At 41.0% G+C, this 27338-nt stretch overlaps 1 protein-coding gene and 1 long non-coding RNA gene across 11 annotated transcripts in view; one reads left to right on the top strand and one right to left on the bottom strand.

Moving 5' to 3' along the window:
• Positions 1-27338, bottom strand: part of CTNNA3 (catenin alpha 3) — a 528228-nt gene that overhangs the window by 123853 nt on the left and 377037 nt on the right. For all 10 annotated transcript variants that reach the window (XR_014511016.1, XR_014511017.1, XR_014511018.1 and 7 more), the window contains one exon: positions 2848-3048. Coding sequence is in view for 7 of the 10 variants with exons in the window: in XM_083439958.1 (XP_083296084.1) it covers positions 2848-3048 (201 nt within the window). In the remaining 3 variants the exon portion in view is untranslated. The remainder of the gene's footprint in view (positions 1-2847; positions 3049-27338) is intronic.
• LOC310677360 lies at positions 16456-25129 on the top strand. Its single transcript, XR_014511125.1, has 4 exons — positions 16456-16555; positions 18798-18906; positions 21312-21821; positions 24959-25129. It is a non-coding gene; the product is annotated as an uncharacterized lncRNA (long non-coding RNA).

Here is a 27338-nt window from a genome sequence, read left to right as displayed (position 1 = left end):
ATTTATCCCATCTCTCTCAAGTATGCCCCCCTCACCTTTTTTTTTTCTAAACTAAGAATCCAAACCCTTTCTTCATAGGGGAGTTGCCCCAGTCTTGTGAACATTTGGTTATACATTTTTTTGCAGATTTACAATATCCTTTTTGAGATGGGGAGACCAGAACTTTACACAGAATATACAGGGGTAAAGGTACCCCTGCCCGTACGGGCCAGTCTTGACAGACTCTAGGGTTGTGTGCCCATCTCACTCAAGAGGCCGGGGGCCAGCGCTGTCCGGAGACACTTCCGGGTCACGTGGCCAGTGTGACAAAGCCGCATCTGGCGAGCCAGCACAGCACACGGAAACGCCGTTTACCTTCCCGCCAGTAAGCGGTCCCTATTTATCTACTTGCACCCAGGGGTGCTTTCGAACTGCTAGGTTGGCACGCGCTGGGACCGAGCAACGGGAGCGCACCCCACCGCGGGGATTCGAACCACCGACCTTTCAATCGGCAAGCCCTAGGCACTGAGGCTTTTACCCACAGCGCCACCCGCGTCCCAACAGCTGTATAATGGCAGCCCAATATTGGCAGTTTTATTTTCACTGCCATTTGTAATGTTCCCCCAACATAAAATTTGGTGTTTAGTTGCTGTCTTTGCAGCTACTGCATTTCATGATATGGAAAGGGGCAGGAAAATAAAACTGCCAATATTGGGCTGCCATTATGCAACTCTATGGTGCAATGACACTTGGAGCACCAGGCACTATTCTTGATTAGTAAAAACCACTACTGGGACCCTCAACCCAGATAGGGACTATGGTACTGAGAGAGCTCTTATTAAAACCTTTTATTCTACAGCTTTTCCCAGTGCTACTATTTGCCCCTAAGGGACAATTTTCAGTGTGGTTGCAATAAGGCAATGATCTCTGGCTGAAGAGGGTAACCACCTGTGAGGCAGAAGCTGCTGATGTAACAGCAAAACGTAGGCCCTCTTGGAAAAGAAATGGATTCAGTGATGCACATTTGGACAAGCTGCTTCTAAATATTTGATTAGTTTCTGCATGGAAAAACTAGCTGTATCATTGCTTGCTGGATCTAGCTTTTCAGAGCCAGTTGTATTTTGCTTTCAGTATGCTTTTCCTTGGGTGGGGTATCTTTTAGGATTTCATATTTATTTACAACATATGGTCCAAAAGTCATGAACCATTTATAATAATGTTTCTTATGAATTTTAGTTCAATAATTTAAGGGTGCTGGATTCAGATGTTAAAAACTCAGTGTGCAACACATTAGTGAAGTGTGCCAATTTTTTTTGCAACCAAAATCCTCTTATTTATGGCTGCCTTTTGCTATATATGGATTTAGACTCTGGTACATTACTGTCATAGATGTGCAATGGAACAGCAGTCAGTGCCAATTCAAAGTGACTTTGAACCAAGTTACAATGAGGAAGGGTTGAAGTTTACACAAAAGCCGAGCTTTTTCTATCATTTCCAGTCATTCCATTCAAGAAATAATGAGAAAACTGTGTTGTGCCACAAGATTTCTCACCTATTCCTTCCTGAGGAGTGTCACAGAGGAATGAATAGAGGGAGGAACGGGGAGAAAGAGAAGCAACTGGGGATGCTTCAGGAATTAGTTTTTTGTTAATTCTGATATGAGCTGTTCGGATCCACACCTCCCAAACTATTGTCTAGTCATGCTTTGGATTTCACACTTTTCCAAATCTAAGCATTTCTTTGCACAAAAGGTATTCAATTTGAATATTCCTTTTAAAAAAATACACATTTAGGAATGTGTATTTTGCGAGAATATGCATATTTGAATACAAAATTCATGCAGTAGGAATTGTGCTCCCTTGCCCTATGTGACCCAAACACAGGTGGTAGCATCAGAAAGAAAGGTCTAGGATGGGTTCCACAGGTCTACAAGCCTACTTTGCAGGGTTGGCTAGGGAACCGCTCTAATGCACTCTGGCAACTTGATTCTATGCTTCAGTGCACTGAGGCAGCAGTAGCAGGCCATAACACCTACCCTAAGCAACCCAGCTATGGAACTTTACTGTGCAGAAGCAGGCAATAGCACCACATGTCAGGAGTTTAGCCTACACTCGAATAGGACCCTGGCAGAGACACATGACCGACTGGCATGTTCCTTCCCTCCTGGTTGATCGTTCGGGAGCTTCATCAGCTTTCTTCAGCCCGAACATCACAGCGACCGATGCCAACCGACACCGGCACACTTAGGGATCTGCAGAGTTTGTGCAACTTGTGTAACAGACCTCAGCATTTTGGCTAATCTACTTTATTTACATAGAAACACACACAGAGCACTGCAACATGGCTCCCTCTCTCTCTAGCATCAGACAGCAAAGAGAAAAAGAACAAAGGGCAATAATCCCACTTCATGGAACATAGTAACACAAACATCCTGTCGCCGTCACTTCCCACTCTGTGGAGTCAAAACACATACCGTCATGTGAAAGACAACAATCCCATGACTGCAATCATGGAACAGGAATTCTAACACCCCACTCCAAAAGCACTTGCTAAATTGACAGGTCAAATTATGGGTCAAGCATCCAAAGCATTACTTGATTGGAGCTGTAACAGAGACACTTCTTTCCATTACGATAGCTAGGTCTATACAAAGAAGAGCATGCCCCGCACTCCAGGATGTAAAAAATCTGGGTGTCATAAGGAGGAAAACTAAGCTCTGGCAGGATGGAAGTTAAATAAATTTGGGCTGTTATCTTCATATGGATGGCCCTTACCCTTAAAAAACAAAAACTCTTCAGTTGCTGGTGTTTGGATTTTCTCTACAAAAATTCAACGCAAATCAAAACCTAGGATAGAATGGATACATACCAGCATTTGTAAGATACTGCACATTTCGCATCACTCCTTCAGTGTAGGCCCCAGCCTCGTAACTGTCCATCTCACCAGAAACAATATGTGCCACTCTAGCCACACGCCCTCGGATGGCGCCAGCTGCACGATCTAAATCATCGGCATCCTGTTCTCTTAGGGCAATGATGCATTTGTTTACATCCTCAAGGATATGACTTTCTGTGTGAAAGAGAAACAGCAAAACATGATTATATAGACCAAGCTACCACTGAGGATATATGAAATTAATCAAACCAGTCCACTGGCATGTAAGTTAACATTTCACTTATGTCAGTGAAGGGGCTGGTCCAAACAGCCTTTAGCTATCTCTGCATAAAATGTTCATGAACACCTGAAGCATCACACATTTTCCATCCTTTCTCACACCTTTTTGAGGGTGTGTGTCTTTTAAAGCTTCCTTCCGTTTATTTCATTTTAATATTTTTGCTTGTTTGTTTCATTACATTTTTATCTGACTTCTCTCCCCTTCTCTCAGCAGTTCTGTGAAGTAGTTTAGGCTAAAAGAAAGTGACTGGCCCTGGGCCATCTAGTCAGCTTCACAGCTGAGTAAAGGCTTGAGTCTGGATATCCCCCACTTGAGATTAGTTTCACGTGCCTCTTGACTTTTTAAGGTTAGCCCATGACATGATGGTATCTGAGGCAGAAAGATAATGTACATTCCCTCCCTGCCTGGTTAAGCAAAAACAGAATAACAGTTGACAATATTAATGGCATCCAACAATCATCTCTATTTATGCTCCATCACTTCAGACCAAAATGTCAAACTTCATCCCACATACTAAACTTACAACCTCCAACAGAGACTATAGATCATTTTTCTTGCATCTAGCCATTGCCATCTAAATTACAAATATTAAATTTCAATGTTCAAATAATAGGATGAGAAGAATCATGTTGATGCCCAACTTGTGCTACAGCACATCTAATCTCTGGAAAGGAAAGCAGAGCACAGCAACAGGACCCCCTTACAAATGGAAAAGTGACCCCTTAATATAAGGGAAGATTTAGGAAATTTGCATTGAGCCACCAAGATCTCATGGGGTGGGGCAATCCTTGACACTTCCCCATTGTTACTGAAGTGGGGCTGGGGATCATGTGGGTCTCATACACTGTCAGTGTGAAGGTACTTCTTGTATCTTCCCCATGATACGAAGATAAATGCTGTTTCTAAGATTTCTACAACAGCCAAAAATGGAGAGGAAAAGGGATAAGTCTTTACTAAAATTAGTGTCTATTAATAAGGAAATTACCAGAACCAAGGGACCTATTTGACTTATTTTAGGAGTGCAGCTAATGACTACTCTGGTTCACAGACTTAAATCTATGCTCCCAGAGATGAGAAAAACAGTAAGGAATATTGGACAAGAATATAAAGACAATATATTCTACATAGAAAGAGAATAAGAAGGCAAAGGGCTTATTGTGGTGATTCTGTAATCATTAGCATTCATATAGCATTTCTGAAACATGTCATATACATTTCCCTCAGCAATCTTTACAAAGAAGTTCTACAGTGCCGAAAGAGGGCTGAAGACGAGATTTGAATTAGGTACCTAGTAAGGCTACCTGGCTCAGATTTACTCAGATCTGATGGGAGGCTTCACTTAACAGTTAAGTAGCAACATTTTGCACTGGCTGCATCTTCAAGGGTATCCCTACATAGATTCATGCATTCATTCAATCTGGAAGTTAAGCCTTCCAAACTTTATGCCTTAACTGAACCACTTGAACAGCAGAAACCTTTCTATTCTTATTCAGAGGTTGGTGAGAAAGGATTGTTACAATACCTATCACCCCATTTATAGGTGGGTGGGTGTATTTGCCACATGACATTATGGCCTGAGAGTGATTAGCTCAATGAGGAGAGGTGGTGGCAGGCTATTAAGCCTGCTGTGTCCCACACTCTTCCCTCTTCTTTATTCAGCAACCACCCTCCCTCCCTTTTGCAGCATGGACCTACAGACTAGTTGTCTGTTTTCCAGGGGCTGAGTAGGATTTTTTGGGTGGAGACCCTAATTGGCTCTGGGTCTCCTCTTTTTTGCCTACTCCACACTGCTGGGTGATGTTTGTTGGTGTTCCATCAATTTGGCTAGTTGGCATGTAGTCCAGGCAAGTGAGATGATTTCAGAAAGAATGGAACACTTACCCGAATCAGTGTTGGGTTGTGGGCATCCCTTAGTCACTGTTGTCAGGCATGGCCTGCAGGAACTGGGGGGTGCCCTTTGGCAAGACGGACACATCGGGGTGAACGTTGGCCAATGGGGCCACAATGTACCTGTTGGGCTCTTACACCCAAGGTCCACGCAGCAGGGAGGGAGGAATCTTAGGAAACCTTGTAGCGTGCACACAGTGTGCGGCTGTTAACTTGCCCATGTGATGGGGGTAATTTCTATTAATGAACACCTGCCCGGCCTTGATTTGGTTACATTGGTTGAATCTGACTAGTTAAAATTTATTTTGCAGATCCTCAAGTTGTTATATTTAATAAATACAACCTATTTATCCACATTTGGTCATCTTGACTCATCTTCCTGGTGTGCTGGCAACTAGATATACGTGCAAATCATGAGAGGTTTCTTAAAGTTGTCCAAGCACTTGGTAAACGACTACATGCACCTGGCAATCTTCTTGACAATTAGAGGGAGAAAGACCAAAAAATGGTAGCTAAACAACTTTTTCAAGGTCACTTGAAGTGACACCTTAAAAGTAAAGATGAAGTTTTGCATCTCTCCTGATAATGTTGTTACAAGTTTTCCATCAATAGCTAGAGGGCCCCAGTTAATTCACCAGCTTTTATAGGATGACTAAATTCACTTTGAAACAAATAGATGAACACTTAAATTTTAGGCTCCCCCCCCCTTGCTCCATTAGCATTATATGACTGCAGACATCTCTGCAATGTTTTTACTTCTTGTGCAATGTGAATAACAGAGTGAACATCACATCAGATTATACATTGCTAAGTGCTATCCATTTCAGAGATGCCAATAAAATATTGTCAGAGGATAATGGCCATCTGCTGCTCCTACATAATTGCTCAGGTGAAGACACTGGTTTTGTGGAAATATTCTATTGTAACTGCTTTATATCTGCAATACCAAACCCTGACACAAATGTGATGTCTGCCCGTGGCAGTGAAATTTGTCCTCTGTGTCTTTGTTGGATAGCAAGTGCAGACTGACATTAAGGTTGCAATTCACAAGTCATTTAAAGCAGCAAACTTGCACCTAATCCAGGTTTGGGGCCAAGCTACACATTACAATTAACTGTATATAGTGTACCCAATGACTTTCAGCCTTTTTTGCTTTAATAGTTGCTTCAGGAGGGGTCAGGGAGACCAGGGAAACAGTAAGGAAGGGGCACTGCACTGGTTTCCTGTTCTAACTGATCCACTAAGTGATCACCCACAGATTTAATCATTATACAATACGGAGAGCAGGAGTGCAGAGACTGATAATGTTTTGGATTCAGACTGGGCCATTGGTACCCATATATGAATCTACATCTCAAGATGCAGAGAACCTGCAAGCAGCAGATAGTGCTCTGTTGACCATGAGATAATGATGCTCAGACACTCGATATTTATACTTGAGCTGGGCCAATCAAGAGGATTCTACCAATTGTAGGGAAGGATGCTGCATGGCTTTATTCCCCTTTGAACCTGGATATTTTTGTGAGGCTGGAGCACACATAGTCCAAGGTAGCTCACCAAGCTAGGTGTCAGCTAGAATCCCTGGCAGATACAGAATTTTTTTAGGTGGTACCTGCTGAAAAGTGAAGAGTGAAAATGCTTGTTAGAGCAACATTTGAAATTATGATGGTAAAATAAAATATATTTGTTGCTAAACTGAAAAAAGTATGCCAGCAAAAATTTAAAGCTTCTTGTTGTTAATATACAGTCTGAAGTTCAAGATGTAAACAAGAGACATCTGAGGGAAATAAGAAGAGACCAGCTGGCTCATCAGTATATTCTTCAGTATATTCTTTGTGCTAACCCTCTCCTGTCACAGCATATAATCAAACTTCCTTGAGCAAATTCAATATCATTGCCTGGGAGGACATGCCTTGCTTTTAAGTACCTCGGGATGAGAAAGAGATTCACATCTGTTCTGATTTTTCTGTTCTGTTAATTTTTGTTTTGATCTCCTTCCACTCATCTTTATTAAGACCAAGCATAATAATTCTGAGTTGCCATCATCAATTCTCATTTCATTGCCTATCTTTTAGGTTATAAGTCAATTTGGCTTATGCAACAAGGCTGGCTGTAGATGGAAAACATCTATTAGTTGATTAATCTAGAGAGAGAGTCAATAAAAGTAAGTTGGCTGCAATCCATTCCAATCCACTATGAATCAGCTGGAATGCAAGCAGCAATCATTTAAATCAACATTTTTCCTACCTCATCAATATTTTTATATTGCATTTTAATAATGGTTCAGAGAAAGAGAAAGGATTTTAGCATTCAACAATATGCCATGAATTACTGTTCAGTGAGTTCCAGACTCATGTACTGCAATCCGATTGTTCAAGAGACCTCCTCATGTGTTTACTGAATGCATGAGGAGAAAGCAGCATCACACCTGCTGGCGGTGCCCCAACAGCAATATTCTAGCTGGTAACACCCCCAGGTAGCCTATTATAAAGTCTTTCCACATCTACCATTTAAAGTTGTATGGTTCCCAGGTTTGGGGGATATTTTGGCATGCTGCCACACAATATCATAGTTGAGCCACTGCTCCAGAATAATGTACTGAAAAAAACTGTTTTTTTCCTCTCTTATCAATATATGTATGTGTGTGAGAGAGAAAGATCCAGAATGGATCCTCAACATGTTCACTTGTGTGGCATGTGTGCAAGCATCCATTCCAGTTTCTGGGTGGAGGGGATGTGGTTAGTGGGTGAGGCTTGGGAAATGTCTGTTTTGCACAGCTACCCTCTGATATCTCGCAGGGAAACCAAAATGCCTGTTTACAAAGCTATTGTACTACCAACCTTACTGTTTGCTTGTGAAACATGGACCACTTATAAATGCCATCTCCAACTCCTCAAAAGATTCCATCAACGGTGTCTCCGAAAATTTTTACACATCACTTGGGAAGACAGGCAAACTAATATCAGTGTACTGGAAGAAGCAAAGATCACCAGTGTTGAAGCAATGATTCTTCAACATCAAATTCGTTGGACTGGTCATGTTGTGTGGATGCCTGATGATCATCTTCCAAAGCAACTACTCTATTCCGAACTTAAAAATGGAAAGCGTAATGCTGGTGGTTAACAAAAGAGGCAAATCTTTAAAAATGTAGTATAAACACCGACAACTGAGAAACACTGGCCTGCGAGTGCTCCAGTTGGAGAACAGCCTTTACCAAAGGTGTCATGGGCTTTGAAGACACTCGAACTCAGGACAAAGGGAGAAACATGCTAAAAGGAAGGCACGCTTGGCAAATCCACACCATGATCAAATCCCGCCCGGAAACCAATGTCCCCACTGTAGAAGGACGTGTGGATCCAGAACTGACCTCCACAGTCACTTACGGACTCATTGTTAAAACCGTGTTTATGGAAGACAATCTTACTTGGCTATGAGTGATCACCAAAGAAGAAGAAGACCCTCTGATAGGTTTGCCTGAGGAAACAGATGTTCGAGACACTGGTACTGAGTCAAAATATTTCCCTTGACAACAATCATTAGTTGCAGAAGAAAATTCATTGCAGTAGTCAGGTTCACCATAGCTCAAGCAATCACATGGTTCCTCTTCTAATCTATACCCCCACAAGGTTAGAATGCAAGAGTACTAGACGTTAAAACCAAAATAAAAGGCTATGGTTGTGTGCATGCTCATTATTCCCACATTTACTGGCTGGAGGAACATGAGGGTATGTAAGAGATGTGACTATAGCCATGGAACTTTTCTCAGTTTGGGCACAACATGGCCATTAATATGGAAAGGAAAACCCTAGACTCACTCCAAAGATGCAGATAATCAGCTACAAATTCAATCTTAAGAACGCTGAATCAAGGTGCAACTACAGCACTATAAAAAGGTAAATGTGGAAAGGCCATCACCTGTGTTAAAAACCTGTCAAACCTATGAATACATATAGTACTGTATCTAAACAGATCATCACCAACATCATCCCAGTATATATTATGTATATGAATACAGTGTGGGTAGGACCAATGGCAATCTTCACATAATGCAAGGCAGCTGTCACAAGTTAAGCCATGGGTAGGCTATCTGTGGCCCTGGGGACACATGCACCTCTTGCCTTAATTTCACATAGGTGGCAAGAAGGGTTAAAACAGAGGAAGGGAGGAATGAGCAAGTGAGTGAGTGAGCTCTACCCACTTTTAGCCCTGGTTTTACTCACTTTTCAGTCCAGTCCCACTCATAGGAAAGGACCCCTGCTCAGTGGTGGAGCACCTGCTTTGCATTCCAAAGGTCCCTGGTTTGATGCCCAACACCTCCAGGTGGGACTATTTGAGTGCTACTACCAGTCACTGTATATATTACCGATCTAGATAGACCAATGGTCTGACTTGCTTAGCGTATGGCGGTTTCCTGTGTTCCACAGGCATGTGGCCCATGAGGAATGCCCACAAGGGAGCGTGCCTACCAACAGAAAAAGGGTTCCCTACCCTTGACTGAAACCATTTACTTAAAACTATGTAGAAAAGAGTTCAAACTGACAGGAGTGTAATTGACAAGAGTTCAAACCTTAAAATTTCCACAGTTTTACCAAAACAAAAACAGCAAAAAAAGCATGTGTTCAAGCTGCAGAAGGATTTTATGGGTGGAGCTTTTGAAGGAAGAGAGATTTAAGGAAAGAAAGCATGCATTTAGCTTTATTTTACTCAGAAAGTAAAAAGAAAAAGAAAGAAGTAGCAAATACCACTAAAACATCTATCTTGTTTATTTAGACAGTGGAAGATTGAGCCTCTTATAATTTACATACAGATTGTCTGTGCAGAATAATCCTCCTGCTCCTTCACTCTCCTTGGAAAGAGGGCATGCAGGGATATGAACTAGCAACTCTTAAAAACACATCAGTGAATTCTTTCCCCTCTGTTCCTCCCAGACTGAGACACCAAGGGTACAGTATGAAACTCAGAATGGGGCAACAATCCCTGGATCTATCATCATTTGCTTACAATATCCTGGGGATCCTTAGCTTATCCAAGAGCAATTATACTCTACCATTTTGTTGCTATTCAGTTGTGTTTTAGAATAATTAGGGTAACCTCATTAATGTCCTGTGTGGTTTGCTATTAAGCTCACCAGTGGGGAGCTTAGAAAAAGTACCTCTTAGTCAATGATTGGCTTGTGCATATATAAAATATATACATATCCAGATGCTTTGTTTAGTCCAAAAGAATTGGACTAAAGGTTTGTTGCAGGGGGAAAAACATAACAAAGTTTTAAAGACAAAAACAAAATGCAATATCCTTTTGCATTTGATCAGGGAATAAGTGCTCAAGAGCCCAATGCAAAGACATGTATTGGTGTGAAAAGCAGGACACATTTTATTTGTAGTCCATGGCTGGTAGGGAGTGAGGGCAAGATTAGGAGACCAGAAACCCATAAAACCACGGCCAGCCTGTATAGAGAGGTGTAACAACACAAAAATGTGACCCAATGCTATGAGGATGCCCTCCACAATGACCAGTAATGTGGAGGGCAAAATTTCTTCCCATCTGTGTTAACCAAAGACTGCTCAAGTCATAGCAATGGTGCCCAGCCAAGGGAGAGAGGGCGAGTAAGCTGTCACTGACACTGGCTCTCTGCTTCTTTTCTTGATGTGCAAATGCTCAGTAGCTTTAATAAACAAACAAGACTGTCATCTACCCCACTCTCTGTGCACTGTGCACCTAGAATAATGCTTCTGCATCATAATGACACACTGTTGCAGCCAGTGTAGCATTGGGAGGAAACAGGATGGCATAGCTTGCCAACGGCTGAGGCTGCTCCCAGGCACTTAAAAAGGCTGGGGATTTTTCTGGAACAAGAAAGATTAAAGAAAGAAGCTGCAGCCATTTCCGGTTAAATACCTTACTCTGAAAACTGCTATGTTTATACACCCAATCAAGGTTTACAAATGTGTGTATGGGAGTTTTTTAAAACACACGTAGACAGTGCGTGTAATCTATGCTGCTATGAGAATCACTATTGTAACACATGGGATATGGGAAACAACTGTACAACATTTATTATGGGCAGCTTCCCTAAATTACTACTTAAAACAGCAAATCAAGCTTAATAAATAAAATGAATGAAGTTTGAATAAAAAATGACACTGGTGTATAATATAACTCCCTTGGTTGTTAATTTTTGTTTTGTTTTTTAAAAGTGAACATAAAGGTAAATCAAATAAATGCATCTTGCATTATGCTGAAAAACCGTGTCAACTACATGATCATTAGGCCACAAAGTGAACACCCATATTCAGTTAGACTTGTACCCCATAGTGGAAACATTTAGATTAATTAAGGAACCTCATCTCACTATGGAATGGCTAGAATGACATTTCCTTTTCTGTATCTTTTTATTTCTTTTTATTTGAAATAAGAATTTGCTCCCATTCAAACTGGACTGAGATCTCAAAGAGGAGTGGGGAAAATAATCTGTGAATAATTATATATATATATATATATATATATATATATATATATATATATCTCCAGTGTTCTATGGGAGGCTGATTGATTGCCTAAGGAGATGGCTCACTCACCGTGCTTCCTTAACAGCGCATCCAGAAAGGTCAGCATTACCTGGCATGTGGTCATTCTCTCTTAAGATTCCACAGTTCAAAGAAAATTGCAGGCAAAAACCCCCTTGAGTTGGCAATAACTGACTTTATGTGTAATTAGTTAGCAAAGGAATTGAAAAATTGTGTCCCAGAGTTCTTTGTGTTGATCTAGCAAACACAGCTCTGGCTTGTACGTGCAGTATCTGAGCTTGCCCCAGCCATGCTGGGAAGCTTCCAAAATATATAAAAACATTAAATATTTTTAAAAAGCTTCCCTATACAGAATTGCCATCAGACAGCTCAGGGGTTGGATAACTCCATCCCCTCCAATTTTTCACCAATGAAAATAGGGACGTCCTAAGGAAAAGTGGGACATTCCAGGATCAAATCAGAAACTGGGACAACTTCTCTAAATCAGGGATGTCCCTGGACACTTGGAGGGTCTGCAGTTAGAAATTTAACCAAAAGCATAAAATGCATTAAAAATACTAATTTAGGATGAAATATATTTAGAAACATGTATTTTATGATATTTTTACTTGAAAAAAGACAGATTAAATGGATTTAGGAATGAAAACGTGTGCAGCTGACATGGACTGAAAGTAGATGGATCTGCCCATTGCTATTCCTCTCCTCCTTGAAAGAAGCTGCCACAAACCACCCCCTTTGTTTTCATTATGTCATAGCCTTCTTCTTCCTTGCTACCCCCCCCCCCAATTAATGCATGAAATTGTAGTCTTCTTTAAACACGTATTTCAATACATTTTACTATCTGGTAAATTGTTAATCTGTATTTGCCCAAAGATCAGAAAGTTGGGGGTGGGAGAGTAAGCCTGTAAATCTGGATTTTCAAATGTTGATAGTATGAGTATGTGTTTTTATTGTCCTGACATAATACTTTTCCTTTAGAAGAAAATGAGAAATAATTTCAATACACTCCCATTCTGAAGGCTTTTTAATATACATAATCATTTTTAGAAAGTATGCTGTATAATAACAGTCTATTTCTACAAAGTCAGACTTAATGTTATGGGTATTTTATGGATTAACTACACTGGTGTTAAACCTTTTATTACAGCTACTAGCAAGTCATATTCAAACTGTAATGTTTAACATCCCCCCCCCCCAATCTTTCTGTACAGCTGCACTAAAAGTAAACCTAGAATTAGCATCATGTGGTGCACTCATCTGAAAGCTGGCTTTATAGGGAAAGAAGAAGAATGTCAATCAGAACTTTTGAACCACTGATGGAAAAGTAATTGCAAATAAAGATAAAGATAGGAAAGCCTAAGATCTCAATCATATTGCTAGCCATTGTCTATTTACAATATGCTGTGCAATTTGCTTTGAACAACTTGAATTTTCCCTGATTACTATCTTAATGTCTGTGACTTGTTGCAACAAATTTGAAACATAAGCCTGATCATAAACTATAATTTACTGTCACATAACCAATTATCCAAGCTGCTTTACAGTGCAAGTTCTGTTCACTTAAACTGGGTTTCTATCCCTGGAATGTTAAGAGGATCAGGCCAGCAGAGACCAAAAACAGCATGGTACAAATCGAGCTTTTGCTGGCAGAATGCCTGTAGCCTACAGCTTGACCTTAACAATTCAGTTCATTTCGGTTTTCCTAATAAAATGTTATTTAATACAATGACACAAGCTACAATAAAGTTACAAGGTTAAAAGAAGAACAGTCAGGATTTTGGCTTTTTAAAAAACCAAAAACTCAGCTATGTGGGGTTTTATGTTTAATCCCAGAGAGCCAATTTGAATGTGAATATCTGAAATTATAAAGTAGCTGTAATACACAAATTGCATCTAAGATGTGCTTGTTTACAACTATTAATAAGGAAACCTTCCTCTCTACAGGCAATATAGTTTAAACTTAAAGATCAGATCTCCTGAATGAAAAACAAACAAACAAATATGCCATTGGCCAAAAATAATAATAATTTAATAATTTATAAATCCTGTTCTTGATTCTGCTTTTTAAACCAGAGAGGAAACAACACTGTTACCTAACCATTGGGAATGGAGATTACAATTCCTATCCTCAATTAAAACATGCTGGACATGCAGGGGGGATAATAAGACAATTTATATTATATATACATTTACAGTCCTTATCTCATTCAGACTCTCAGTGGCTTAGATCCATATTTGCTCTTCCAAGAATGAAAGGGCTCCTTCTGTTAGCAGATTTCCCATACAACCTCCCCACACACTAATCTGGAGTGGCTCCCCCAACCCCTATAAAGATTTGTGGACAGGGAGAGAAGTTGCCTCCTTTCTTCCACCAACAGAAGTATCCAGGATCTCTGGAAGCAAGCCAATGTTTCCTTGCTCTTCATTGTATGGTAAACAATAAAGGTTGAAAGATAGAGAACAATTCCTGAGGGACAGCTCGGTCGGTAGAGCATGAGGTTCTTAATCTCAGGGTTGTGGGTTCGAGCCCCATGCTGGGTCAAAGATTCTTACAGTGCAGGAGATTGGACTAGATCACCTTGTGGTCCCGTTCAACTCTACAAGTCTGTGGTTGTCTTGGTACTTAAATCCTATTGAGTAAGCTTAAGGCCATCAAGTTTAGTGGGCTTCAGCATTCTTCAATCTGTGTCGCATTGGTGCCAGCCCAGGTCTACTCATTTAGTAGATGGTCCACTCCATGCATTGCTGCCATGATTCAGGGCTCTGACTTCCCATCCTCAATGGAAGAGGCCACAGATTCAAGACTCTCTAAGGCCAGTAGGAGACTATGCCTTTTGACATTCCTACCACCTTTGGAGTTCCAGCACCCTCCAGCCTCAAGAGGTCATATTAATTACCTTTCTCAGGCTTGAAGGACTCCAGCTCAGAAACCTTGCCTTCCCTCTCCCCTGGAACCAGTGGCTGCTGAAATAGCAGAGGTGCCTCTGTAGTTCTCTGTGGGGAATTACTGACAAAAAAGCATTAAAGTCTGCCTCCAAGTTTAGGTGGCACTTGGAACTATCCAAGGTGCTACCCACTTTCTTTGTTTGCCGTTGGTCTGTTTTGTGTGACCTTGCTTATCTGGATTTAACTTCTTGTGTGACCTTGCTTATCTAAACTTAAAGTCTACTACACCTGACTGTGCCTTGCTGGAACCTGACTACTGTTTTACATGATCTTCCTTCCTGGATTTGGAACTGGGACTAGCAGTATGCAATCTGGTGACTCTTAAACCTGTGATTTGTACAAACATACACACACATGGGCTGGGACCCTGGCCCCCAGCAAGAACAGAAGATTTGCTTTGAAGTCCTGACCTCCTAAGCAGCAAAGATAGCCAACAGCCCTCAAGGAAACTACTTCTCTCTTGATCCCTTGGTTTTCTGCCAAACCATCTCTGTTATCCAGAGTGCCTTGGGGGTGGTAAAGCAGGATGGGAAGGGGAAAACCTCCCTCCACTGCTGCCCTTGTACACTATCGCTGCTGCCCCAGCCACTTCTACTGACAGAAAGGGACTGGTGAAGTTGGAGGGTGGAGAACTGGTTTGGAGGCCTTTGGGAGATTGACTGGAGGACATTTTTATGAGCTTTCAGATTGGCTTGGAGAAGAAAACTCCCCCCTCTCTTTTGGAAAGATCTCATATTCTTTCCAAGGTAATCTGAGGTGGGCTTGAGACACCCAGCTCTATCGTAGGTCACATCCACATCATACATTTCCCTCATAAGCGGCACATGCCTTCCCCCTCTCAAGAATCCTGGGAACTGCAATTTGTTAAGTTGGAAACTGTACCTCTTTGAGGGGAAACTCTTATTCCCAGGGGAAGTCATGACTATTAAAGTTGTATCAATGTACTTTAAACATATGGTGTGAATGTGACCATGATGGCTGACAAGCTGTATTTCAAGGACCCTTGTCCAACATTACAGATTATATCTCAAGGAAGTCGCTAATACCCCTCTGAGAAACCACAGTGTTTCCAGGAAGATACTTTGAAAACCAACAATTTAAGCAACGCCACAGCTAATGTGGGGAAGGTAGCTATTGATAAGCTTCATCTTCTTTCACTGTTGTAAAACTGTGGTGGTAGAAAGGATGCGGGCATCCACATAGCTATTCAAGATAACAGAGGCACACTCCTGAACTTGGCAACCCCACATTACAGGCTTACATGTACCTGCCCTATCAATTCTGGGTGATATCAGTCATCACTATGTTCTACTGTAGTAAAAGAAAAGATAAATTGAAAATGGTTTTCATTGTTGTTTTAGTTTAATAAATTATGTTAACTTGAAGACTGCCAATGAAATGCCTTTAGAGAACATTTTCAATTACAGGAAAAGCTATGCTTTTCAGCCCATATAAATTATAACCTTCAGTACAATGCAGCAGCTACTGCATTACCAAAGGGCATTCATCCAGCAAATCCCAGCTCCAGCTAACGCCATCATCTTGAGAAACTCAGCCGATGACTCATAGTGTTCAGCAATGTATCATTTTTAATTGCTGCTTTTGAAACTATTAGAAACCATATATAGCAGGACGTAAGAGATAAGTTGAACATTGCATCACATTATTTCACAGCAAGGCACAGGCAGGTGCACAATCCTGCTCATCTCCAACACGTCCTGTTGAGGTTCTTCACATACAAAAGCACCTTGGGGCCAGAAAAGAGTAGCCACATGTTTGCCTCAATCCAGTGCCCAGCTGATGTCTCCATACTGGGACAGAAAGGCAATGATTCCCCTGCAACCTTATTCTCACCCAGGCATCTAGTGGACTGAGTATTTTTGAACAGGCTGCTTCCACCTGGAGTGGCAGAGGGGCCACCAGTCCCAGCTGCCAAGCAAGGGTGCAAGGGATTTAGACGTTGCTGCTGAGCTCCTGGCATTATGTGGCATCCGCCAGAGAGGTCTCACCGACTTTCCAGAAGTCAAGGGACAATATGGGGGTGAGTAATTAGGATGGCTTTCAGAATCACCAGCAACAAGAAAAGCTAGAATAACGTTACCGAGCACACTGAATGCTTATGTCACTTCCCATTTAGTGGCTGTGCCTGTCCTCTCCTTCACCCACATTACCCTACCCCACCCCACCCAAAAACTCCTCATTAAAGTAAAACAAAAATAAGCATTTATGTAAAGGTGGGAAAGGTACCTTAATGAATAAATTTAGGAGGGAAAATGCATAAGCATTTGGCTGTTGTTTCAATAATATATGTATGTACAGAAATACATGAAACCACATTTTATGAAGCTTATGGTTAGATGGTATGGAAATTAAACTGCAGGTTAAACATACGCTGGGAAAAGTGTGGGAAAGCCGGAAAGCATAGACATGTATGGCAGTTATCATGTGTGCACAATTCTCCTCCAAAGCAATTTGTGGTAAGTTCCAGGGAAATAAATGTCACACGCTGCCTGTGAACTCCCAATTACTTCTACTAAATGAAGCCCCAAAGTTCATCTTTTATCCTACAAAAAATAATATTAAGCTTATTAGCATCAGTCAAATTATGTGTGGTGCAGAACTGGAAACTCTTTGGATGTTATAAAAGGTCAAGCATATAAGCTAGGAGTGGAGCACTGAACATGCTGAACTGATCAAACTGTGAAGAACCAGCCTGAGTGATGGGTATCATTATATTGAGGAGAGTTTCTTGCTTAGAAGTACTCACAGATGGTAGCTTTGCCCCACTGGCTCATCAGCTAAGGCCAGAGAACAAATTTGAGGAAAACCAAATTTGCACCTGATCTGCAGCGCCTGATTTAATACGGATATTGGAGCATAGTCCAAGTGAGGGCTTTCATTTTCTTTAACAGAATCTAGCTGCGTAGAGAAGCTAGGAAGAGCAACAGGTGCTACACACTTTGCAAAAGGGCTGAAAATACCCCATGATAAATGGTATGTGGTAACACTAAAAAAAGTATTTTTTAGAGACAGAGAGAGAGAGAGAGAGAGCCCTCATGCCATCACACACTGTCCCTCACAGAGGCAATTCTACTCCTCTTTTGAACTGTGTAGCAACTGATGCACTTTCTAGTTTCTCCGAGTATCTAGATCCTGTTAGAAATGAAAGCGGGGAGAGTGTTGATTGATTGTAGCCCAATATAAACATAGAAGTATCTCACTTAAAGAAAAGAACTATGCACAATTTTTAAAAAAATGTAAGTTCCATTTTAGTCTGGCCAAAACTGACTTAATACTGGTCATGTGTAACATAGACATGGATGAAACAGAGCCAAATCTATCCATCCTGATTCTCAGCCAAGTATATACCCAATGCCCGAACTTGTGGCTCCTTCTTTATTGAGCAGGATTACCATTTCAACAATACATTATAACCAAGAACACAGTGGCCAGGTAGTTATTTTGGGATTCCAATTGGAAAAAAAACAGCAATGAATTATTCAGGAATGTAAAAACAACAGACAGCAATGGCCTCTATATAAAATCTGTGCATGGAAAACAGGCAATCTAGTAAAGGAGCAATTAAGGGAAATTCCACACAATCGGCACCTTATTTATCAAAGACTCTAATGCATTGGTAAAAGCTGGGGATAGGATAAGACTAACAGAGTTGGAATTAATAATAGATTCATATTCCCCAAATAATAGAGGAGCTGGTGTCAACAATATATAAAACAATTTATAAATTACCTACAGGAACATGAGATGGAGTAAAAGAAATGCTAAGAAAAGAATTGGGAGAATCAGTTGCTCAGGAAACGTGGGAGGAACTTTGGAGCAACCCCTCCCCCCCAAAAAAACCCAGTGCCTGCAATAATAAAAGAAAATAAACAAAGTGCTGTATGAATGGTATTTTACACCTTACACACTGAGATCCGTAAATCCCACATGCTGGAGGTGGGGCTGTTCAGATCTCGCACTGTATGACATGTGGTGAATTTGTCTGAGCATGCAAATATTTTGAGACAAAGTTATTTCAGAATATAGTAAAATAACAGAGCAAGTGGTTCACAGTAGACCGGCACAGGCTTTGCTGTCAAAACTTTTGAATGGGCTTAGCACACAATGGTGCAGTTTTATAAGATTTATGTATAAATAAGCAAGTGGAGTAACTTCACCTACTGTTCATGGGATTGGTAACATATGGTTGGATCTGTTGGGATAAAGTAAATATATATGTAAATATACGGTATATTCTAATACTCTGTCTTTAACCAATGTAGCACATGACATTTCTCATGACCCTGGAGTCAGAATCCTTATCTTCAGGGGATGAAGGCAAGGACTCTGAAGCAAAAAAGGAAAGGCATGAAGTGTCAGCACATCCACCAGGTGAGCTATTGGTGCATATGCCCATTGCTTTTCTTCTTAAAAAATGTTTAGAGGTACTCTCATTTTCCTACTCATATTGAAATACTGCCCCTCAATGAGGCCAAACTTCACAAAATGTTTAGGAGTATGCATACCCCTGCATCCCCCCAGAAAAAAGCACTGCATATGCCCCAGCCTGAGGATTCTAGTGCAGAAGACCCAGTCAGACCAGAGACCCCCTTGCTCTATCACTTGGGTAGGCAAACTAAGGCCTGGGGACCAGATCTGGCCCAATCGCCTTCTAAATCCAGCCCACGGACGGTCTGGGAATCAGCGTGTTTTTACATGAGTAGAATGTGTCCTTTTATTTAAAATGTATCTCTGAGTTATTTGTGGGGCATAGGAATTTGTTCATTTTTTCACCTTCAAAATATAGTCCAGCCCCCCACAAGGTCTGAGGGACAGTGGACCGGCCCCCTGCTGGAAAAGTTTGCTGACCCCTGCTCTATCACAAAAAGCTAATCCTATTCTAGGATGCATCAAAGTCAAAGGAAGTAATAGGACCACTCTAATCTGCCTTGGTCAGACCACACCTGGAATACTGTGTCCAGTCTTGGGCACCACAATTTAAGGAGGATATTGACAAGTTGGAACATGTGCAGTGGAGAGCAACGAAGATATCTTTAGCCTGGAAAAGAGGAGATGTGATAGCCATCTTAAAATATCTAAAGGGCTGTCACATGGAAGATGGAGCAAGCTTGTATTTCCTGCTTCAGAGGGTAGGACACAAACCAATGTCTTCAAGTTGCAATACAAGAGACTCCGACTAAATATCAGAAAGAACTTTCTGATATTAAAAGCTGTTTGACAGACTCCCTCAGAAGGTGGGTGATTCTCCTTCCATGGAGGTATGCTGCACTGAGTGGCTCACAAACTGCCAGCTAAGAGTGATGAAAGGAAACAACATGGGAATGTATGTACATTAAACACATATCTCTGAGATCTGAGGAATGAGAGTGAAGTGGGATGGATATGTTATAGATAGGAGAGGGCCTGGGGGGTGAAAGGGCCTTTTTGGTGGTGGCTCCACACCTATGGAATGACACACACTTCAGCGGTGGGTGGGTGTGTATCTTGCCCTAACCTTATATTCTTTCAGATGCCAGGTAAAAACTCTCCTTTTAAAAGGCTGATAGGCTGCCATTTTTATGATGCTGTTAATCACGTAATTTATGGTCATTATTGTAATATTTCTGTTTATAATGAATAATGTTTTTACATTACCTAATTTTTATAAACTTCCTTGTGGACATTTTCGGTGAGGGGTGGTATAGGAATCTCTTAAATAAATACCGTATTCCCAAAGCTAACTCCTATTTGCTAACCGTGATTAACAGGAAGCTGACATTCTGTGTTCACCACCCTTCATGTGTCTTGACACAATTTGTCACGCCATCAAAAACTTTTAGAATATGGGTTGAGCCAAGAGATGTGAATCAAACCCTAGCAAGTGATAGAAAAACAAAACAGACAGACAGACAGACAGACAGACAGACAAAAGAATGAACGAACGCACGAATGAATGAATGAATGAATGAATGAATGAATTGTGGTGGTTTCATATAGTAAAGTCATTTTAAAAATGCTTTTTGTAAATGAATCTGATGCTTGACAAAAACTGTCTCCAAGGTATAATTTTAGGATTTTCTTCACATAACTGGATTAGCCCTGACATATTTAGAAGAAGGGAAATACTGCTAGACACATTTCTATCGCTTTCATCTCTCAAATTGGTCAGAATGTGGCTAGGAAGGCACAACAAACTTTGCTGAAAGTAAATGGACCCATTGTGCTCCAAACCCTTGTACTCAGGGCAAAATAAATGCTATTCAGAAGTGATAAGCACATATTATTTACTACCAAAAGACGACCCTTCACACTGGAAAAAATTAATCAGCCTACCTACCCGCTCTTCAGCTACTCACTGAGTGTCACAGATCCAAATCCTTAATTTCATTAGTAGCAAGGAAGGAATGCTTCTTAATTTCAACCCCTAGCTGTAGTGTTGAACTTAAATATATAGGAAAGAGTTTGTCATCTCTTCCTAATAAATGGCATAATGGACACATTCCATCTGCATGCTTGAAATGGACTGGCATTGCTTTCAGCTCAGATCTGCATTGCTTGGGGGGGAGTGAGTGAGAGAGAGATAGAGAGAGAAAGAAAAAATGTCCAGCTGAACACACATTTTTGTTGGAAAGGATGAGAAAGTTTAGTAGTTTTAATTAACAGTGAAAGGAAAGAGAACTTCAGAAAGAAGCAGGAGAAGAGTTTAAAGAGAAGGAGCTGAATGTTACCCATTTGCCTATTCTTTAGCACCATTAAGTATTTTGAAACTTTCTGTATATTTATTATATATTTTTCAGACTCTCTACTTAAAAGAATCCCTCCTCACTTCTGATGCTGTGATCCCAATATCTTGATGGCATTTGAACGTTCCACCTACAGTGCTCCTTTTAAGTTACTAGGTCAAATGCACTGCAGGTTTATTTTTGACAGTTCCGTTGAAGCTTCACCAATTTATGTCAGAAGAGAATCTGATTCATTTGCTTCATCATTAGATCTACGCCTTAACTCCTACATTTTCCCCACTGGGTGCAAATGAACCTACAGAATAGCTCTTTACCATCTGTGCAATGTATCCTTTTATATCCACAGCAAATGCCTTCCAAGTTCCCTCCAAAATGCAGTCTGGTAATTGTTTGTCTCTTTCCGTTCGCCACTCTCTCAATATGTCCTTATATCTTAAAAAGTTTTTGATGAGACAAGCTGCATTGGTTCCGTCTCATCTCCTACGACTGCCGTGTCTCAGCTCCTGTGCCCACTGACTTCCACAGTGATTGAAAAACCCCTCTACTGTGCACCTTAATTATAAGGTACACACTACTGCACTCCCCAAAATCCTCCCCAAAAGAGGATTAGTAAGATGGCCTACATTTCAGCCTTTTACTCTGCCTGCATTGGGAAATAATTTCACTTTGATATAAATGGGCAAGCACACATAATTTTCCTGAAACTGGCCTGTCAATCTGAACCATCAGCCATTTCCCTGTTGGCAGTTAAATCAAGGTGAATGCTGAATCACTCGTTCTCCCTCTTCACAGCACCGTCTGATTCATAGCAACATTCATGTAAAAAAAAACAATACCACAACCATTCCCGTTCTCTACAGTTGGGACATTCTCTACAGTCATAGTATTTCTTCTACAACACAAGCAAAATAAATTTTGTTGTTCAGACACACATCATTATTTCCCGAATAACTCCTGTTAAGGGTTGGAGTTTTGGCAATATTGGCAAATAGTGAGATATTGCAATATTGAAACCTGCATGTTATAGAGTGGGTTCAAAACTGCCCACACAATATTTCATCATTAGATCTACACCATTAAATCACAAGAAACAGGAAACATTTTTTAAAAAGCAGATCTATTCGTGAGATAACATATTATGGCATGGTGCACACATAATCTTCTGTGCTATATACATCATTTACTTGGGGAGCGGGGGAGGAAGTTTCCTGTCTTTAACATTTAAGCTGGTGTAGAATGCACCCTCCTATCAACAGACAGAGCTGGGTGAGAATAAATCAATGGTTCAGCATCTGCATTTTGCCCTAAACTCTTTAGAACCTGCCTACCTGAGAGACCAGAATATCTCCCAAGTCTTGCTCCAAACTGAGTGCTCTCCACAGCATTTCATCTATGCTTGGAATCCAAAAAACAACCCTAAGGTTACATACACCACACTGTACATATAAAAGCACGATTATACAATTTTAACAGTCATTGCTTTCACCAAAGAATCTTTGGAACTCTAGTCTATCAAGGGTGCTTCTAAAAACACTCAGAACTCCTAACAAACTACAGTTCCCAGGATTCTGTCTCAGTCATGGCTTCCATGTGGCATAAGAGTGCTTTAAATGTATGGTGTGGGTGTGTCCCATGTTGCATGAGATAAATGGGATTGCTGGGTTTTTCCTTTGAACATTCACAAAGTGCTCTTGAACCTCAGTCATCTGCAATGTGACATCAGCAGTTTCCCTTCAGGAAACATTAAGTCTAGAGTTTCCTTTGAGATGTGCAATGAGTTCTACAATTCTTTAGATCCTGATTTATTTTGTTTCCTGGATTGTATGAGGTGGAGAATTGAGCAGCAATCCTCCAAGGGCCAGGGAGAGTCCTTCAACTAGCTTGAGCATAATGTATCCCTAAGCATGACCTGCTGTTTTTCTTTGTTTCCCCATGGGGAATATTCAAAGTTGTACAATGCCTCTGCCCTGCCTGATGTTATGCTGAGATGCAAAATGTCACCCTTTTGTTGTATATGCGTATGTGTGCATGTGTTTTTCAGAGATTTTCAAGGATATTGGAATAAGCACGAATATTTTTTTCAGGATGGCAGGTGGCTTAGATAAGATGATAGTTTTTCATAAGCTTTATTTTATTGTATGTTTAAAAAAAAAAACAGCAAAAAGCAGATTTGCTCCTATTTCAAGAATCCCAGCAGTGTACCTCACTTGTAACAGAACAATCCAAGGAGACAGGGTGCTGCTGCTGCTGCTGCTGTTTTTAAAGATGACCACCACAATTGTGGAAAATCTTTCCATGGGAAACTTGCCAAATGCCCAGGCTTGGGCATTTTCCAGATTTTCAGTAAGCCCTTCTTGTTTTGGTCTAGCTTTTAACAAGCAGGGATAACTCGATTAGGGTGAATTTCCATTTGATGCATGTGTATTATTTTTTATTACTGTTTTACACATTGGTTCCATACCCTCTCAGAGTGTCAGCTTCAGTGATGAGATCAAACAGACAGATTCAACATAGTTGAGTCAACATAGGTGATTCCAGCAAGAGACTGGAATCAGAGAATTCCTGCAGTATCCATCAAAAGGTCCTGGAATATTTCCGACTGCACTTGAAAGATGTGTTTTTACTAGTAAAATAGAGGGCTAGATGTGTCTAGATAAAAAGGTTTCTAGGGGGTGTGCATTTTTATTTTTAAAAAAATCTGCAGAAACAGCCATGGGTCTTGTCAACCTCATACCCAACAGCAGCAATTTTAAAGACTTGTTTTGCTTCAAACAGAGCCTGCTGAGCTGCGATTTTAACAAGCTTTTGTGTGCTACCTAAGTGGAAGATGTTACATTAGCACTCACCTGTAGGCACCCCCCCCCCTTTTTTTACTTGACAGGAATATAAATGTGAGATTTCTATACTTATAATAGCTAAAAGCAGCTGAGGTGAATATGCAACTACTAATGCAAAACAGTTTTTGACATTTCTTTTTCTCTTTTGTCCCTCTCAGCCACATTCAGAACATACAATGACTTTATTCTGAGTGGGAGATTTTCAATATATATTTCTTTAATTTTTTGGGATTTTTTTCTTTCCCACCTTCAGCTTCATGCTGAAAACTTTCACAGTTCTTCCTTGAAGTTTAAGTTACCTGATGCCATATGATATTATGTGACTGGCAAGTGGGCAGCCCCAGCCACCTATCAGTAGCCCTCCCTCTCTGCCTTCCTTCTAGGGAAAGGGGGAGGATTAGGACTGCAGCCTTTGTTAATTACATTGTCCAACAAATGTAACAAATGAATAAAACAAGTATAAAATATTGTGCATTGGGGGAAGTTTACAAACCCATGACTCATTTAGAAATCATGTTCATCATTTTGTTTAGACCTATTTAAAAAATGAGTTCAGTTCCTAGTTGTACCTAATGAACCTCCCTTTTTAAAGGAAGTAATATTCTACAATTTTATCCTGTGAACTGCCCTGAGACCTGCAGGTATAGGGTGGTATATAAATTTAATAATAATAATAATAATAATAATAATAATAATAATAATAATAATAATAATTTTTTAAAAATGTTCTTATCAGCCATTTAACTCCAAGGCCCTAGCCAGTCATTCCATATCCATGGATACTGTTGAGATTGTATGATCTCAAATTATTGTGTTTAGTTACATGTGTCATGCATCTCTCTCTATCTATCTATGGCATTTCAGGAAGTAGCACAACAATCCACCCACAAACTCATCCCTATACACCATGCTGGAAGATGTTTGGTTTGAATAGCTCAGCTCAGCCAGTCCTTGCCAATGGGGGAACTCCACCGCTGGCTGGGAAGACTTGCCAGCAAGGAGAGCCCCAATATGCCCACTCACAAGGAGGAAGCTACTGCCGGCAGAAACTCATAGAATCATAGAATCATAGAGTTGGAAGAGACCACAAGGGCCATCGAGTCCAACCCCCTGCCAAGCAGGAAACACCATCAGAGCACTCCTGACATATGGTTGTCAAGCCTCTGCTTAAAGACCTCCAAAGAAGGAGACTCCACCACACTCCTTGGCAGCAAATTCCACTGTCGAACAGCTCTTACTGTCAGGAAGTTCTTCCTAATGTTTAGGTGGAATCTTCTTTCTTGTAGTTTGGATCCATTGCTCCGTGTCCGCTTCTCTGGAGCAGCAGAAAACAACCTTTCTCCCTCCTCTATGTGACATCCTTTTATATATTTGAACATGGCTATCATATCCCCCCTTAACCTCCTCTTCTCCAGGCTAAACATGCCCAGCTCCCTTAGCCGTTCCTCATAAGGCATCGTTTCCAGGCCTTTGACCATTTTGGTTGCCCTCCTCTGGACACGTTCCAGTTTGTCAGTGTCCTTCTTGAACTGTGGTGCCCAGAACTGGACACAGTACTCCAGGTGAGGTCTGACCAGAGCAGAATACAGTGGCACTATTACTTCCCTTGATCTAGATGCTATACTCCTATTGATGCAGCCCAGAATTGCATTGGCTTTTTTAGCTGCTGCGTCACACTGTTGGCTCATGTCAGGTTTGTGGTCAACCAAGACTCCTAGATCCTTTTCACATGTACTGCTCTCAAGCCAGCTGTCACCCATCTTGTATTTGTGCCTCTCATTTTTTTTGCCCAAGTGCAATACTTTACATTTCTCCCTGTTAAAATTCATCTTGTTTTGTTTTGGCCCAGTTCTCTAATCTGTCAAGGTCGTTTTGAAGTGTGATCCTGTCCTCTGGGGTGTTAGCCACCCCTCCCAGTTTGGTGTCATCTGCAAATTTGATCAGGATGCCCTTGAGTCCATCATCCAAGTCGTTGATAAAGATGTTGAATAAGACCGGGCCCAAGACAGAACCCTGTGGCACCCCACTAGTCACTCTTCTCCAGGATGAAGAGGAACCATTGATGAGCACCCATTGGGTCCGGTCAGTCAGCCAGTTACAAATCCACTGAGTAGCATAGTCAAGACCGCATTTTACCAGCTTCTTTAGAAGAATATCATGGGGCACCTTGTCAAATGCCTTGCTGAAATCAAGGTAGGCTACATCCACTGCGTTCCCTTCATCTACCAGGCTTGTAATTCTGTCAAAAAATGAGATCAGGTTCGTCTGACATGACTTATTTTTCAGAAATCCATGCTGACTACTGGTGATCACAGCATTCCTTTCTAGGTGCTCACAGATTGTTTGCTTAATGATCTGCTCCAGAATCTTCCCTGGTATTGATGTCAGACTGACTGGGCGGTAATTATTTGGGTCCTCTCTTTTCCCCTTTTTGAAAATAGGGACAACATTTGCCCTCCTCCAGTCTGCTGGGACTTCGCCTGTTCTCCAGGAATTCTCAAAGATGATTGCCAGTGGTTCTGAGATCACATCTGCCAGTTCTTTTAATACTCTTGGATGCAGTTCATCTGGCCCTGGAGACTTGAATACATCTAAACTAGCCAAGTATTCTTGTACTATCTCCTTAGTTATTCTGGGCTGTGTTTCCTCTGCTGAATCATTTGCTCCAAATTCTTCAGGTCGGGCATTGTTTTCTTTATCGGAGAAGACTGAGGCAAAGAAGGCATTGAGGAGTTCAGCCCTTTCTGTGTCCCCTGTTTGCATTTCACCATCTTCTCCTCTGAGTGACCCCACTGTTTCTTTGTTCTTCCTTTTGCTACGAACATACCCATAAAAGCCTTTTTTGTTGCTTTTAACCTCTCTAGCAAGCCTGAGTTCATTCTGTGCTTTAGCTTTTCTGCTTTGTGTCTACACTTGCTGGCTATTTGTTTGAATTCCTCTTTGGTGGTTTCCCCCCTTTTCCATTTTTTGTACACATCCTTTTTTAATCTTAACTCAGTTAAAAGTTCTTTAGATAGCCACCCTGGCTTCTTTAGGCACCTTCCATGTTTCCGTCTCATTGGTATTGCCTGAAGTTGTGCTTTTACTATCTCCCTCTTAACAAACTCCCAGCCATCATGAACTCCCTTTCCTTTTAGTATTACTGTCCATGGGATCTCACCCAGCACTTCCCTAAGTTTTATGAAGTCGGCTTTCTTAAAGTCAAGAAATTGAGTCCTAGTATGCTTGGCTGCTCCTTTCCGTT

This window comes from Podarcis tiliguerta (genome assembly GCF_965153285.1).
Source record: "Podarcis tiliguerta genome assembly, chromosome: 5".
Taxonomy (NCBI): domain Eukaryota; kingdom Metazoa; phylum Chordata; class Lepidosauria; order Squamata; family Lacertidae; genus Podarcis; species Podarcis tiliguerta.
The sequence above is the reverse complement of the archived record's forward strand: the minus strand, read 5'-3'. Positions and strand labels throughout refer to the sequence as shown.